General features: G+C 38.8%; 3 protein-coding genes across 3 annotated transcripts; all 3 read left to right on the top strand.

Annotated features, from left to right (window-relative positions):
• Positions 1 to 2,253, top strand: LOC125775803 (heat shock protein 70-like). The gene has a single exon (XM_049446618.1). The coding sequence runs from the start codon at positions 177 to 179 to the stop codon at positions 2,085 to 2,087; it is 1,911 nt and encodes a 636-aa protein (XP_049302575.1). The 5' UTR covers positions 1 to 176; the 3' UTR covers positions 2,088 to 2,253.
• A 5,779-nt stretch (positions 2,254 to 8,032) lies between these two features.
• Positions 8,033 to 14,312, top strand: LOC125775805 (heat shock protein 70-like). The gene has a single exon (XM_049446620.1). It carries the CDS (start codon positions 8,212 to 8,214, stop codon positions 10,120 to 10,122), a length of 1,911 nt encoding a protein of 636 aa, XP_049302577.1. The 5' UTR covers positions 8,033 to 8,211; the 3' UTR covers positions 10,123 to 14,312.
• Positions 14,313 to 14,441: 129 nt separating this feature from the next.
• LOC105223605 (putative inorganic phosphate cotransporter) lies at positions 14,442 to 17,173 on the top strand. The gene is made up of 5 exons (XM_011201366.3): positions 14,442 to 15,045; positions 15,305 to 15,987; positions 16,053 to 16,449; positions 16,566 to 16,807; positions 17,034 to 17,173. The coding sequence occupies exons 1-5, from the start codon at positions 14,931 to 14,933 to the stop codon at positions 17,151 to 17,153; spliced, it is 1,557 nt and encodes a 518-aa protein (XP_011199668.2). The 5' UTR covers positions 14,442 to 14,930; the 3' UTR covers positions 17,154 to 17,173.
• The last annotated feature ends 382 nt before the right edge of the window (positions 17,174 to 17,555 follow it).

The following is a 17,555-nucleotide window of genomic DNA, read 5'->3' as shown; positions in this document are numbered from 1 at the left end:
CTTCGTTTCAGAATTGAATAAGCAAGCAAAGTATTAACAACTCTTTGAGAGATTGTAACAAACAAACGTGAAAGTGTTTTTAACACAAAGTGATATAAATAATTATAAAAGTTCTACAAAGTATAATATTAAAAAGTTTATAGTGAAAAATAAGTACAAGAAAAACACAAGTCAAAATGGTAGCAATCGGTATTGATTTGGGAACAACATACTCCTGTGTTGGTGTCTTCCAACATGGCAAAGTGGAGATTATCGCCAATGACCAAGGCAACCGCACAACACCCAGTTACGTTGCCTTCACAGATTCAGAACGACTCATTGGCGATGCGGCGAAAAACCAGGTTGCCATGAATCCAAAGAACACAGTATTCGACGCCAAGCGATTGATTGGACGCAAATATGACGACCCGAAAATCATGGAGGATGTCAAACATTGGCCTTTTAAAGTGGTGAGCGATGGTGGCAAACCAAAGATCTCTGTCGAGTACAAAGGTGAGAACAAACGCTTTGCGCCAGAAGAAATCTCATCAATGGTGTTGACAAAGATGAAGGAGACCGCTGAGGCATACCTGGGCACAACAGTATCAGACGCCGTCATCACAGTACCAGCATACTTCAATGATTCACAGAGACAGGCGACTAAAGATGCGGGTCGTATTGCTGGTTTGAATGTGCTCCGAATCATTAACGAACCCACAGCAGCCGCCCTGGCCTACGGTCTGGATAAGAATTTGAAAGGTGAACGTAATGTTTTGATCTTCGATTTGGGCGGTGGTACTTTTGATGTATCCATCTTGACCATTGACGAGGGTTCATTGTTCGAAGTGCGTGCCACCGCTGGTGACACACATCTTGGTGGTGAAGATTTTGACAACCGACTGGTCAACCACTTGGCTGAAGAGTTCAAACGAAAGTACAAAAAAGATCTGCGTTCGAATCCAAGAGCATTACGTCGTCTACGAACAGCAGCCGAACGTGCGAAGCGTACCTTATCATCGAGCACTGAAGCCACCATCGAAATCGATGCACTGTACGAAGGAGTGGACTTCTACACGAAAGTGTCACGAGCTCGCTTTGAAGAATTATGTGCCGATCTATTCCGTCAGACCTTGGACCCTGTAGAGAAGGCGTTGAATGACGCGAAGATGGACAAAAATCAGATACACGATATTGTATTAGTTGGTGGTTCCACACGTATTCCAAAGGTGCAGAGTCTACTACAGTCGTTCTTCTGTGGCAAGAGTCTGAATCTTTCAATCAACCCGGATGAGGCTGTGGCGTATGGTGCAGCCGTCCAAGCTGCTATTCTCAGTGGTGACAAGAGCAGTGAAATCCAAGATGTGCTATTGGTCGATGTAGCTCCATTGTCCTTGGGTATCGAAACAGCTGGTGGTGTTATGGCGAAAATCATTGAACGAAATTGCCGAATACCATGCAAACAAACTCAAACATTCTCAACATACTCGGACAACCAAAGTGGTGTTACAATCCAAGTGTACGAGGGTGAACGTGTGATGACCAAAGACAACAATCGTTTGGGTACGTTCGATTTATCGGGCATCCCACCAGCTCCACGCGGAGTACCACAGATTGAGGTTACCTTTGATCTTGACGCCAATGGCATTCTGAATGTATCGGCGAAGGAGTTGAGTTCAGGAAATGCCAAGAACATCACCATCAAGAACGACAAAGGACGTCTATCTCAAGCCGAAATCGATCGTATGGTGAACGACGCGGAGCGTTATGCCGAAGAAGATGAACGACAACGCAATAAGATCGCGGCTAGAAATAACTTGGAGAGTTATGTATTTGGTGTGAAACAAGCGCTGGACGGCGCTGGTGATAAATTGAATGCTCAGGAGAAGAGCGAAGCGTTGAAGGCTTGTGACGACACAATCAAATGGCTCGATGCCAACACATTGGCCGACAAGGAAGAGTACGAAGACAAAATGAACACGCTCACCAAACTCTGTTCACCAATCATGACAAAACTACATAGTGGTGGCGCACAAGGAGCGTCTTGCGGTCAACAAGCGGGCGGATTCAATGGTGGTCGTACTGGACCCACCGTTGAGGAAGTAGATTAAACTAGATTATTTTAGAAATAGATATCTTTGTAATTTAATGTATTAAATTAAGGCCCTAGTTCTTCAATTTTAGCAATTTAAATATGTATTTTAGAGCAAACATCATGTAAAAACAAAAAGACTGAAAATGAAATGAAAATGAACGAATTGAGTGATTAAAAGAAAACCTCGTTTTTCATTAAACCAACATATTTCATATAAGTATAGGGTATTTTTTAATAATAATAAGACTCCAATAGGCTGGTCGAAGAAAAGGCGGTATAGTGGAAGCAAATGGCGTCCGTTATCTTGTTTCAGCGAAGGAGTTATGTAAAGAATGGACTACATGTAATTTAAAAATAAAATTTGACTCCGCCAAAGCTAAACTCAATTTAAATGCTGGCGACTTCTCCGAAGTATTCTGCTTTTGCTGTTAACCAATTGTTGTTATACTATACATCGTGAAATTTTTGTATAAAAAAAGGAACATTGCCACGCAAGCCACCAATGAAATTTGTGAAGTTTACAGATACGATGCTGTATCAACAATGGTTCGCTCGCTTCTGTTCTGGCAATTTCGATGTGAAAGATGCACCTCACTCTGGACGACCTATCGTTAAAAAAGTCGATTAAATTATGCAAAAGATTGACAAGACATCGCTTAGGATATTAACAATCGTCATCAAACGGTTTTGTATCATTTAAAAAAGGCTGGCTACAAACAGAATCTCGATATTTGGGTACCATGGATCGAATTAACATTTGCGATTTTTTGCTGAAACAAAATGAAATAGAAGCATTTCTAAAGCGAATGGTAACAGGAGATGAAAAGTGGATCAAATATGACAATAATGTGCAAAAAATATCATGGTACAAGCGTCGTGAAGCTAAATAAATGATAGCAAAATCAGGATTGACGTCTCGAAAGGTTGTGCTGAGTGTTCGATGGGATTGAAGCAAGTAATCGAAAAAAACGGCGAAATTGGCTTGGCTGAGAAGTTTTGATGCATCCACCATATAGCCCTGAGCTTACACCATCAGACTACCATTTGTTTCGGTCAACACAGAACTTCTTTAAGGGAGTAAAGTTGGCTTCAAGAGAAGCCCGTGAAAATTACTTGTAGTTTTTCGCCGAGTAAAGTTTTACACTGATGAAACAATGTCTCTAGTGGAAAAATTGCAAAAAGTGGCCGATGGCACATACATATTTGGTTCATTAAAAAATCATTATAAATATAAAAAAATAAGCTGAAGTTTGATTAGAAATACGAAAAGACATTTTCGACTACCTACTTTACATATCTCACGCGTTCACCGATATTTTCAGTTCAAAATCATCATAGGTACTGGGGTCCACATATTCAGTATTAAGCGGCTTGAACCGTTTTCCTTCAATTTTTGGTCATAAGGTTACAACATTTAAAGGAATTATTCGTGCAAAGTTGTACACCGTTATATTAATTTTTTCTTGATTTGTACACTGGCATGTGATAGGATCAGATGAAATTTAAAATTGAGTGATTGAGTTGGGAATACTAACTGTAACAAGAAAAAAATACTGAAGAATTTTATGTACTAAATTTAGTTGAAATCCGTCCGTATTCTCCGTCCCGAGATATAGATTTTCACTTACATGTGGGCAGTGTCACGCTGCACGGTGGCAGTGGTCCGATTACGCCCATCTACAATACCAAACTTCTTATGGTGCCAAGGAACATACTTAGGTATGTATATACCAAGTTTCATAAAGATATCTTAATTTTACTCAAGTTACAGCTTGCACGGACGGACAGACAGACAGTCATTCGGATTTAAACTTTTCTCGTCATCCATATATATGATATGTTAGGGTTATGTGTATATAATCCTATATCTTTCTCGATTAGTTTCAGGTGATACATACAACTCTGAGGTGAACAAAACTATTATACTCTGTAGCAACACGCTGCATAAAAAACGTACAAATTACTTTTCATTATAGTTTCCAATGTACGAGGTACAGCATACTTTTAGTTGAAATTTAACATTCATACAAAAAACTACTCAACCAAAATGAAACTAATTTTGTTCAAAGTATTATAATTACATACGCATGTATGTAAGTAAGTCCTACTGCCATGGTCTGAAAATGATCAGAGTCTGGTTCAAAAATATTTTCCTCTGCCCTTATGTACCGCTTATGAGAATTTCCATGCCTCCTGTTGACTTTAAAGATTAAACCGAATATATCATCGGTTTGTCAACTGCCTTAAGGGGTTATATGCGGTTGAAATTAAAAAAAGGACGTTTTTTATTTTATTTTTTTAATGTGCATATATTTAAGAATACACACAGAAATCATATCGTTCCGGTGAATACTTTCGAAGTTACGAGGATATTTGAAAAGGCCTTTTAGAGTGCTTGGAAGTGTATTTTAAACTTTAAACGCATTTTTCTCGAAATGGTACATACATACATATGTATTTTCAAAGGCGGTGACCAACATTACTCAAAAACGGCTAAACCGATTAGTTTAAAATTTTAACAGCTTCTTAAATGTGTGTTTAAATAATTAATACAATTTTTTATATACAATTTCAGTCCGAAATTTTGGTCAAAACTCGATTTTTTTTAAATTCCAACCGTATATTTTTGTAGAAACCGGCATTTTGTCAAAAATTTTTCGAGGTTTGACAATTGAGTAATGAGACTGATTTTATTGCCGCGCTTGTGGTAGACTTGTGACCTTGAAATTCCCTTTCTCTTTTTTCGGCATCCCTCCCCTTTCCATTGATATACATATGTACCATCGCTCTAGCTTGTTTAGTTCGCCTGCTGCGTCAAGTTGAGTAGACGTGTGTTTGTAGTGCTCATCACGAAAATGAAAAAAACGAAATCAAGAGCAACGCGTCGCGATAAAATTTTGCACCAGATTGGGCGAAACAGCTTTGGAAACGTACGCTAAAATTGTACGAGGGCTGTTATATATATTTCTGGCTTAATAATGAAAATAGGCATATTTATCAACGGAAATGTTTTTTTTTCGTTGGATTTGGCTCGTCTTAGAAGACCCACACGGTCGATTGGTGTTTTGTTTCGGGCTCATACGCATAAATCCATGATTCGTCACCTGTGACGATCTTATAAACGTCTTTTGAAGCACCGCGATCGTATTTTTTCAGCATTTTTTTACACCAATCCACACGAGCCTTTTTTTGAGCGATTGTCAAATTGTGCGGGATCCAACGAGAACAAACCTCCTTTACGGCCAGGTGTTCATGCAATATCGAATGTATGCTGGTGGGAGAAATTCATAGGCATGCCTCTATCTGAAGGTATGTTACATGACGGTCTTGCATTATCAGTTCACGTAGGGCATCGATGTTTTCTGGCACAACGGCTGTTTTTGGACGACTTTGAGCGAGCGTCGGCCACGATTGAATTCGTTGTACCAGTTTTTCACAGTGCTATAGGATGGTGCTTCATAGCCATACAAAGATTTTAGTTCATCGATGCACTCTTGTCGTGATAATCCACGTCGAAAGTTGTGAAAAATGATTGCACGAAAATGTTCACGAGTTAATTCCATTTTTTGGCCGAGATGAATTTTTTAATTCCCTGTAAATAAAACAATTCACGATTAAATGACAAAACGTTCTGAGTGATGTTATGCTAAATATGTCAAACTTTCCAATGGAAATGTCAGATTGCACCTGGCAACACTTAGTGTTGCCTAGTCCAGAAATATATATAGCAGCCTATGTAAGAGTGTATGGTGGTAGTCCAATACGACCCGGAAACCAAACGCCAAAGCTCACAATGGTTGTCTCCGCGCGCGCCCCGCCCGAAAAAAGCTCGCATGAGCAAGTCGAAGGTGACAACGATGATTATTGCCGTTTTTGATAGCTGTGGAATCGTCCACAAAGAATTCGTTCCACCGGGGAAAACTGTGAATCAAGTCTACTATTGCCAAGTACTCGAAAGATTGCGAAAAAGAGGCAACAGGGTGCGCCCAGACATCGCTCGTAACTGGATCCTTCATCACGACAACATGTCGTGCCACACCGCCCTCAGCGTGTCCCAGTATTTGGCCTCTAAAGGGATCGCCGTGTTGCGACAGCCGCCTTATTCGCCCGACATGTCACCCTGTGACTTTTTTTGCTTCCTAAAACAATAATCGGTGGTCAAAGGAACCCATTTTGAGTCGATTACGGACATCCAGGCGGCCGTGACGAGGGTACTCGCGGACATCCCAGTCGAAGCGTTCCAGAAATGTTACGAAACATGGAAAACGCGCTGGAATCGCTGTATAGCTGCCCAAGGGGACTACTTTTCAAATATACAGTTTTTCATGGAATCAGTCTCATTACTTTATTGTCATACCTCGTATATTGCTTATTCCTCCAATTAATTACTAGATTTAACATAACATAGTGGTCACCGCAAAATGTCTTTTTTGAGAGGAGCTCCCGGAGATCAGCTGTAGTTCCTTTCCAAATAAATATTTTAACTAATACTAAGTCTTAAAATATACTCGTACATACATAATTAAAAGATGTCTCAACATGTGTTAAAATTTTTAGTTCAATAAATTTAAACGGTTTTTCAGAAAAAATTCTGGAACATTGAAAATTTTTCGGCCTTCTAACTATATACATATGTAAGTATGTATGTTTAACCCCTTAGTGAAATTGAGCGGGCATATTTATTGTAACAGAGTGTGGTTCGATGGTGAAAATGTAGAAATCTTCCTCTGTTACTTAATAATTATCCTTAAATTGCAGAAACTTCCAGAGTTTTCTATTACTTATGTACATATAGATACATAAATTCATACGTATATACATATATACTTTTATGCCGACAGAGAAATATATACTTATATGTACATCTGCATATATATACATATGTATATATTTCTGTAAATCAGTAAACGGGTACGATACACCTTTATTAAACATTGCACACAAATTTAAAGAGCCTGTTCTCTTAAGAGAGAAGCTCTAGACATCTACTCTTAAAGAGAAAAAAGTATACGAATATACGTTATTAGTATCTACAAATTTACACATATTTATGTATATAAGTATGTACAATTATCTATGACCTATATTAGGTTTGAGATATCTCTCATAAAAATATACACATAAATGGATGTACACATCTATACATATATATATATAAAGATGTATTTCAAGAATGAAAGATAGAGCAGTTCGCGTTATTTCTTTTGTTTTGTTCGTAACAAACAAATAAGCACAGTATAACATTTGCGGAATTGTGAAAATTTTGGGCTGGAACTTACAATACTTTAATAATACATTTGCTCAATTCGAATGCTTTACAACAACTTTTATTTTGGATTTCTTCAGATACTCCCTTTTTTACCGAATACCATTTAACAAACACTATATGTATGCATATATGTATGTACATAGATGCGGCCGTTTCTTGATACTCGATATTAGTCAGAAAATCTAGTTTTAAACTCTAATTTTTTTGATTATATTAAAGTTTCACTGCAGTGAATGAATAGCAAAAGATCCCTGAAAGCTATAGATTTACATATGTATGTATGTATGTATATTCATGACTTAAATGAGAGAAATGGATTTTCTAGAAGTAGGAATTCCAATTAATAGAATCGAGTATAATTTATTTTACCAATGGTAATTATTTACTTCCACTAGAATTGATAAACTATGTACACTGTGCGACATTGAAGAACAGCGAGTAGAGAGCAGTAATTTTTGGATTTGGATTTGCCGGCTATAAACTCAGAAATACCTGTATCTGTAAATACATATGTACATACCTATACATATAAATATATATATTGTTAATCATGTACACCCAGAGCATACGAGAGCTACTATAAGAATAGAAATTTCCACCCTGCTTGTAGATTGCTGTGGAAATTTCGAGAAAGAGCGTCCGGAATATTCGATGAAGAGCCATTTTGGTATAAATACCAGCTGTGAGCGCTCTTCGAATCAGAATTGAACAAGCAAGCAAAGTATTAACAACTCTTTGAGAGATTGTAACAAACAAACGTGAAAGTGTTTTTAACACAAAGTGATATAAATAAATTATTTTAAAAGTTCTACAAAGTATAATACTAAAAAGTTTATAGTGAAATATAAGTACAAGAAAAACACAAGTCAAAATGGTAGCAATCGGTATTGATTTGGGAACAACATACTCCTGTGTTGGTGTCTTCCAACATGGCAAAGTGGAGATTATCGCCAATGACCAAGGCAACCGCACAACACCCAGTTACGTTGCCTTCACAGATTCAGAACGACTCATTGGCGATGCGGCGAAAAACCAGGTTGCCATGAATCCAAAGAACACAGTATTCGACGCCAAGCGATTGATTGGACGCAAGTATGACGATCCGAAGATCATGGAGGATGTCAAACATTGGCCTTTTAAAGTGGTGAGCGATGGTGGCAAGCCAAAGATCTCTGTCGAGTACAAAGGTGAGAACAAACGCTTTGCGCCAGAAGAAATCTCATCAATGGTGTTGACAAAGATGAAGGAGACCGCTGAGGCATACCTGGGCACAACAGTATCAGACGCCGTCATCACAGTACCAGCATACTTCAATGATTCACAAAGACAGGCGACTAAGGATGCTGGTCGTATTGCTGGTTTGAATGTGCTACGAATCATTAACGAACCTACAGCAGCCGCCCTGGCCTACGGTCTGGACAAGAATTTGAAAGGTGAACGTAATGTTTTGATCTTCGATTTGGGCGGTGGTACTTTTGATGTATCCATCTTGACCATTGACGAGGGTTCATTGTTCGAAGTGCGTGCCACCGCTGGTGACACACATCTTGGTGGTGAAGATTTTGACAACCGACTGGTCAACCACTTGGCTGAAGAGTTCAAACGAAAGTACAAAAAAGATCTGCGTTCGAATCCAAGAGCATTACGTCGTCTACGAACAGCAGCCGAACGTGCGAAGCGTACCTTATCATCGAGCACCGAAGCCACCATTGAAATCGATGCACTATATGAAGGAGTAGACTTCTACACAAAAGTGTCACGAGCTCGCTTTGAAGAATTGTGTGCCGATCTATTCCGTCAGACCTTGGACCCTGTAGATAAGGCGTTGAATGACGCGAAGATGGACAAGAATCAGATACACGATATTGTATTGGTTGGTGGTTCCACACGTATTCCAAAGGTGCAGAGCCTACTACAGTCGTTCTTCTGTGGAAAGAGTCTGAATCTTTCAATCAACCCGGATGAGGCTGTGGCATATGGTGCAGCCGTCCAAGCTGCTATTCTAAGTGGTGACAAGAGCAGTGAAATCCAAGATGTGCTATTGGTCGATGTAGCTCCATTGTCCTTGGGTATCGAAACAGCTGGTGGTGTAATGGCGAAAATCATTGAACGCAATTGCCGAATACCATGCAAACAAACTCAAACATTCTCAACATACTCAGACAACCAAAGTGGTGTTACAATCCAGGTGTATGAGGGTGAACGTGTGATGACCAAAGACAACAATCGCTTGGGTACGTTCGATTTATCGGGCATACCACCAGCTCCACGCGGAGTACCACAGATTGAGGTTACCTTTGATCTTGACGCCAATGGCATTCTGAATGTATCGGCGAAGGAGTTGAGTTTAGGAAATGCCAAGAACATCACCATCAAGAACGACAAAGGACGTCTATCACAAGCCGAAATCGATCGTATGGTGAACGAGGCGGAACGTTATGCCGAAGAAGACGAACGACAACGCAATAAGATCGCGGCTAGAAATAACTTGGAGAGTTATGTATTTGGTGTGAAACAAGCGCTGGACGGCGCTGGTGATAAATTGAATGCTCAGGAGAAGAGCGAAGCATTAAAGGCTTGTGACGACACAATCAAATGGCTCGATGCCAACACATTGGCCGACAAGGAAGAGTACGAAGACAAAATGAACACACTAACCAAACTTTGCTCACCAATCATGACAAAACTACATAGTGGTGGTGCACAAGGAGCGTCTTGCGGTCAACAAGCGGGCGGATTCAATGGTGGTCATACTGGGCCCACTGTTGAAGAAGTAGATTAAACTAATTTATTGTTACAAAAGTAGTGTTAAGTTGTATTTGTATTGCTATATGCATCGCTTATTTTTGTGGTGAATCCCCTTTCGATGTTCCGTTTCGAACTCGTAATTCTGTAATCTTTCGATCCATCGTGCAATTTGGCCTTCCGGATTCTTAAACTGTAATAACCATTTTAATGCTGCATGATCAGTCCTCAGCAAGAATCGTTGTCCATACAAATACTTGTGGAAATGTTTTACACATTCCACCACAGCTAGTAGTTCTTTTCGCGTCACACAGTAGTTTTTCTCTGGTTTCCCGAGCACTCTGCTGTAATACCCAATTACTCTTTCTTGTCCGTCGATGAGCTGAGACAGGACACCTCCAATTCCATAAGCGCTCGCATCTGTATCCAGGATGAATTTCTTTCCAGGTATTGGATAAGCTAACATCGGCGCCGTACAAAGTAGTTCTTTAAGCTGCTCAAACGCTTTTTCTTGTTCCAACTGCCATACAAACGGGCGATTCTTCTTTGTTAAATCATGTAAACTTCTAGCCACGTTCGCAAATCTAGGTACAAAACGGCGGTAATACGTGCATAAGCTGAGGAAGCTGCGGAGTTCATGTATGTTGGTGGGTTGAGGCCAATCTTTAACTGCTTTTATTTTTCCCTCCTCGGTGTGAATCCCCTCAGTTGACACTTTATGTCCGAGATATGTGACCTGCTTCTTCCATAATGAACACTTTTTGGGATTCAAGCGTAATCCGGCTGATGCTATTCGCTGAAAGACTTCCTCTAGATTTTTCAGATGATCATCGAAACTTTTTCCCATGATGATAATGTCATCAAGATACACCAAACATGTCATGTCTTCCAGTTGAGTCCTTTTAACACATGTTCCATCAATCGCTCGAACGTTGCAGGCGCATTACATAACCCAAATGGCATCACAGAGAATTCCCATAGCCCGTCGCCCATACTGAAAGCGGTCTTTTCACGGTCACGTTCATCAATCTCGACTTGCCAATATCCACTTTGTAGATCTAATGTAGAAAACCATTTCGCTCCAGACAAGATGTCTAATGTATCGTCGATTCTCGGTAGAGGATAACTGTCTTTCTTTGTGACATCATTCAACTTCCTATAATCTACGCAGAAACGGGTGCTACCATCTTTCTTTTTAACTAAGACGATAGGTGAGCTCCATGGACTTATTGAGGGTTCGATTGCACCGTTTTTGTGCATGTCTTCAATAATTTTGTTAGCATCCTCACGTTTTGCTAGTGGAACCCTACGCGGAGCTTGTCGAATTGGTTTAGCGTCTCCGGTATTTATGCGATGTTTGAGAATGCCGGTTCTTCCTGTGTTGTTTCCTTCATTTGCAAATATGGATGCGTATTTTCCTAATAGTTTTTCTGCTTTTAATTTTTCATTTCCATGCAGTTCGTTCAGCAAATTGTTTAGGAGTGTAGGACTTATCTGCTATGGCTCAATAGTAGGCTTCTGTTGTGACCGTTCGCATCGTGCTATTGCATTTATATTCTGGCACTGTCCACTTACTGCTCCTTTCTTCAGCCTTATAGGCGTGTTGAATTCATTCACTACTCTGACCGGAATGGTGGCGTCTTCTCTAGTTTTCACAAGCGTTCTTCCTACCAATATGGGTGTATCTATTTTTGTTGGTTCCACAATCCAATTCTTCAGTCCCACCTCCTCCATTCACTTTAGCCCATACAATCGCCTCAGATTTTGGTGGAATACTCTGATTATCATCAACAATCACCCTCTTACTTTCAACCTTGGTCACATATCCGGTGTTTATAGGCATCTCCATGTTCTGGCAAAACAGCATTTGCTTGTTTAAATCCAAAGTAACCCCGTGATCAATCATGAAATTTACTCCCATTATAATTTCATCCGTGATTTCTGCTACGATGAAGGTGTGATTAACTTCCAGGGTACTTCGCAAAACACTTTTCCCGCGACAGCTGCTTCCTCTCCGGTGGCCGTTCGAAGCTTGCAACCGACAACCGTTCCTCTTACCACATCCGGTCGGATAATTGAATGTGTGGCACCAGTATCCAAAGTAAGCGTTGACAGTCGTCCATTTACGATACCGTTGATAGTAAGATTGTTGTCATGGCGACCTATTTGTGATATCGAGATGGCGGGGCAAATGTTTGTGGGAACCAGCTCACGCCCCTTTGAACTGTTCCGTTTTAGTTTAACGACTTGTGAGGTGTGGATGCTCCGTCCTCCTTATCTGTTGGTTGTTTCCGTTTTGATGGGTTTACTTTTATATTGCAATTTCGGGCAAAGTGACCCGCTTTTCCACAGTTGAAACATCTTCCTGTTGTATTTACTCGCGGTGCAGCAATTGTCTTCAGAGTCTTCAATATTTCTTCCATCAGCGCCGGTTGTTCCATTTCAACTCTTTGTACTTTGTGTGCTGGTTTGCTTAGTAGGGAAGCTGTTTCCTGTGTGAGGGCGTGCGAAACCGTTTCAGCAAACGTTCTTTTTGGCAATGCATATGTGGCGCGTTTGGTGTCCACATCACGAATTCCATTTATGAAACATTGAATTTTTACCCTCTCAATGTAATCCACAGGTGCATCTGCATTTGCCAAATGAGCCAGTCGTTCTATTTCAGTTGCGAACTCTTGCAATGACTCGTTCATCTTCTGACCCCTATTTTGCAGTTCGATCTGGTATATTTGTTTCCGGTGCTCACTACCATATCGTCTTTCTATCGCACTCATCAATGCCTCATAGTTGTCCCGTTCACAGTCTGGAATAGTCTGAAGGATTTCTGCCGCAGGTCCTTTCAATGATACAAACAAGGACGCCACTTTGTCCGCTGCATTCCAGTTATTGGCCATTGCTGTCTTTTCAAACTGAAGTTTGAAAATTTGAAATGGAATACTTCCATCGAATGTGGGTGGCTTCAATCTTTGATTATTTGCTGATGGTGCAGGGCCATGTAGTTTCAGTTCTCGCACACTATTACTTAGTTGAAGAAATTCTGATCTTAAATTTTCTTCGTCATTTTTTATTGTGCTTAATTCGTCTTCAAATTTTGAAAATTTCTCTTGCACTTGTGTATTATTTTCTGTAATCTGTTGTGCCAAACGCTTTTCTAACTGCGTATTATTTTCAGTAATTTGTTGTGTAAGGCGAGACTCTAACTGTGATGTATTTTCAGCTATTTGCGTCATTTGCTGCAGACGATTTTCTGTTTGCACTACATTTTCTGCTATTTGCTTAATAGCCACTAACAGCATGTTCGTGTCTACACTTGATGATGTTCGTTGTTCTTCTACTTTTTCTTGTACCTTTGTAGAAGTTCCTGGCCCATCAAATTCGAACTCGTCTACATTAATTCCATCCGCTTCCATTGCTTCACGTAATCGTGCCTGCAGATCCGCCTTTTGCCCGCTTATCGGCAAATTACGCTCCTCCAGTTCCTTTTTTAATTGCTGAATTCTCAATTCTGCGAATTTAACCATCTTGAATTTGGATTATTTGACAATCCCACTTCTGACGCCAATTGTTACGAATTTACTCCTTGCTAGTTTTACTTTACTGGTTTCGTATCTTTGGATTGACAAATGAAACCAAAAGCCGTTTAATTCACTTCAACAAAATCTCTTTATTTTAAAACTCGTCTACACTATATCAGTTTACTCTTAGCACTGGTTGATTACGTTGGCGCTGCCACGGCTTATATAGCCACGCACTTCTCGCTGATGCCGACGTGTCCTTCTAGAATATTGCGTCTGGAAATTACCAGAACATAATGCTATACGGCGCCAAATGCAGCTATTGCTTAGACAAGCAGACAGCCGTGGCGCCAGACTCAGCAATTGTTTAAGTAGATAAGCAGACGGCTGCGGCGCCAGATGTCTATTGTTTCGACAAGCAGACAGCCGCGGCGCCAGATGTCTACAACAAGACAAATGCTATTCCATATACCTACAGCTATTGTTCATAATAAGGGATGCATATAGCAATACAAATACAACTTAATACTACTTTTGTAACATTATTATAGAAAATGCACTTTTTTGAAATGCATATTTTTAAGGATTTTGTCTCATAATGTTAAATAGTTTTTAGATTAATTTTGTTAAGATAGACTGAATTTAACGAATTTTTAAGTTTTATAATTTCATTTACTATGTAAATGGAGAAGTATTATTGAAAATATACAAATTATTTTTTTAAAAGAAAATTTCGTTGTTTTATTGAGGCTTCGAAGATTTATACATAATCATATATGATAATGTAAAGGTTTATTTTGCTCTTCTGTAAGTAACTAGAATTTGGTTGTTATGAATTTTGATCTTGAAAATATCACTATTTGTATGCGTGTCTGGTAGAGAATGTCTAGAAAGGTGGTGACTAATATCTGGATATTTAAGCCTGACATTAAAAATATGGAACTTAGTTGCTATTTTAGATATTTTAATATCTCCAATTAAGAAATTTTAAACATTTGCAATATATGTATATTTATTTTACTTTCGACCTGCTATAATGTTTCAACGAAAGACATTTAGCATAATTTGAAATAAAATAAGTAAATGTTCGAAAAAAATGTTTCTATTTATATGATTTCGATTCCACAAAATTTGCTTTGCTTTTTTCATTCGATATTTTCTCCTCAAAATCTTTTCGTGCAATCGGTTGTTTTTCCAGATCTTTAATTTTTACACGATTTCTTCGCTTATTAGCGAATATTTAAACGTGATTTTTTAACCATAACATTCAATTACAAAATACGATTTCGTTATCGAAAATAAATATATAGAAATTGAATTGGCGTGCTGCATGGCCACAGCTGCAGAAAATTTGTGGGTAGCCCAGCAAAGACCGTTGATAACGGCATGGATCAAGAAACAATTTCCTTGTTTTGATGCCATACAAGAGCATTTGCTCAATATATGTAAGTAACGGAGGAAATTAAGCTAGGTAAAGCTGAATGAACTACTGATATTACCTTACCGGACTATTTCTTCCAAAAATCATAGTTTTTATACTCTGATCAGGTTATATTAAGTTTGCCACAAACAAAAAATTTATCAGCACTCAGCTGAAAGGTGTGCTTGTGGATCATAATAACAATTTTCTTTATAAGAATTATCAAAAAATTATAATAATTATAAAAATGCTCACTTACCATTAATTTCCTAATTTTATTGCAGCAAATGTTGTGCCGCAACGTTTCATCTTATGTTTTTTCGGTTTCCTTGCCATTGTCAATGCCTACACAATGCGTCACTGTCTGGATATCGCTCTGGCGCATATCGTTGCGCCCAAACGCAAGCAAATACGCCTGCGCAACCTGGATACCGTCAAGTTGAGTTCATTCAACTTATATGAACGCATGGAACAACATCGAAATGGCACATTATTGAGTTTCAGCTATAGGCGTCATGGCAAAGATAACACCTATGATTGGTCTGATCAGCTGCAAACATTTATTCTAGTCTCTTTTTATGTGGGCTATGTTTTGTCGCACATGCCAAGTGCACAACTTGCTATGCGTTATGGTGGCAAGTGGGTGCTCGCAATTGGTTTGGCCATAACCGCATTGCTTACGATGCTCACACCAGCTGTGGTGAAATGGGGTGGTCCGTTGGCGCTTATAGCAATACGTTTGCTAATTGGCTTCAGTGAAGGACCAACGTATCCGGCATTAAGCGAATTGCTCTCCAAATGGGTGCCGAGTAAGGAGCGCGCAACGCTGGGCTCACTGGTGCTAAGTGGCAGTCAAATTGGTATTTCAATGGGTAATTTTATAGCCGGCTTGCTATTGCATCGCTACGATTGGTCGTTGATTTTCTATTACTTTGGTGTATGCACATTACTTTGGTTCATTGGTTTCGTAAGTACACTATCGCTATTCATGACTTTAAAAGTAAAATAAATCCATATTCTTCAACAAATTAGACATACATGTGTTACAATACGCCAGAGGAAAATCCATTTATCAAAGTGAGAGAAAAGCAATATCTGCAAAAAGAAATCGGTTTAGTCGAGCGTTGTCAGCATAAAACTACGAAAACTCCATGGCGGGACATTTTTCGAAATTTACCTATGTGGGCGCTCATTTCGGCCACCATACAATATGATTGGACACAGCTGCAACATGCGGCTGAGGTTCCACAATTTATAAGAGACGCCAAACAGCAACCGTTAATTGAAAATATGATCAATGGTTTGCACAATCAAATGCCGTATATTATGAATTGGTTGCTGTCTGTTCTATCCGGTGTGATCTCGGATTTGCTAGTCAATTATGAGATATTCTCCGTGACGGTTATGCGAAAACTGATGGCATTCGTAGGTATGTCGAGAGATGGCGCCGAAAAATATGAAAGAATATTTAGTTACAACAAAACATAGACTAGAAATGAGAAAATGTAAAAGTAACTATAAAAATAATTTTCTATTCCACCGTAGCTGCAGTGGCTCCCAATCTGTACGATAGCCTACTGCCTTGTTTGACTTGCAGTGAAACGAGCAACTTATTTGCCTTCTGCCATTGTGCCATAAATGTGCTGGGCAGTTACTATGCGGGCATAAAATTGACACCGTTAGATATGAGTCCGAATTTCGCAGCCACACTTATGGGTATTGCTAATGGCATAGGCTCGATTTCGGGCATAGTTGCACCCTTTATCAAGCACTCATTTGCTGGTTGGGTGGGTATACATTTACTTTTATGATAATATTAATATATTTTTTTATGTATAAGAATTTTATATATTTATTTTCAATAACAAAATCGTAATTTAGTCGATTGTTTTGTAAAAAAAATTACCTTTAAATATTCATAATTTTTTTTTTTTTTGATTTTTTTTTAGAATTTATTAAAATTTAATTGAATTTTAATTAAAGTAATATAAATATTTTATTGTTTGTTTTCAGTCACAATTCAAAATTGTACACGCTTTTTTATGGTTAATTTCTACGCTGCTGATATCGGGTGATATACAACCATTTGATCAACTAATCCCTTTGACGTCAGATCCGAATAAAATTGAATAAAAATTGCGTTTATTTGTTGTACTAAGCAATAAAAAGCTAAAAAGTGTGCGGTTAAAGATATAATATGATTTTTTTATAGTAAATTAAGTTTGGCATCACATTTATAACACTCAGAAGAAAACGTCGAAGAACCTATAAAATGTAGCCACGTCGATCTTTCCTCCTGACTGTATATCCAAACTGACCGACTCAAATAAAGAAAACTTTTTTTTATTTGTGAAGGGTATTCTTGTTGCGGTTAACGTTTTGTTTTCGTTAGACAAAAGTATTTGTTTCAGAGTTGTTGTTGGGAAAAATTAGTGAGGTTATAAATGCTTGCAAAATTGCAGGAGCTGTATGAACCTTCATATGGGAAAATCGCAATAAACATACACCTATATTATTATTTTTACTTCAAAAATT

Source organism: Bactrocera dorsalis, chromosome 1 (assembly GCF_023373825.1).
Source record: "Bactrocera dorsalis isolate Fly_Bdor chromosome 1, ASM2337382v1, whole genome shotgun sequence".
In the NCBI taxonomy this organism is placed as follows: domain Eukaryota; kingdom Metazoa; phylum Arthropoda; class Insecta; order Diptera; family Tephritidae; genus Bactrocera; species Bactrocera dorsalis.
The sequence above is the reverse complement of the archived record's forward strand: the minus strand, read 5'-3'. Positions and strand labels throughout refer to the sequence as shown.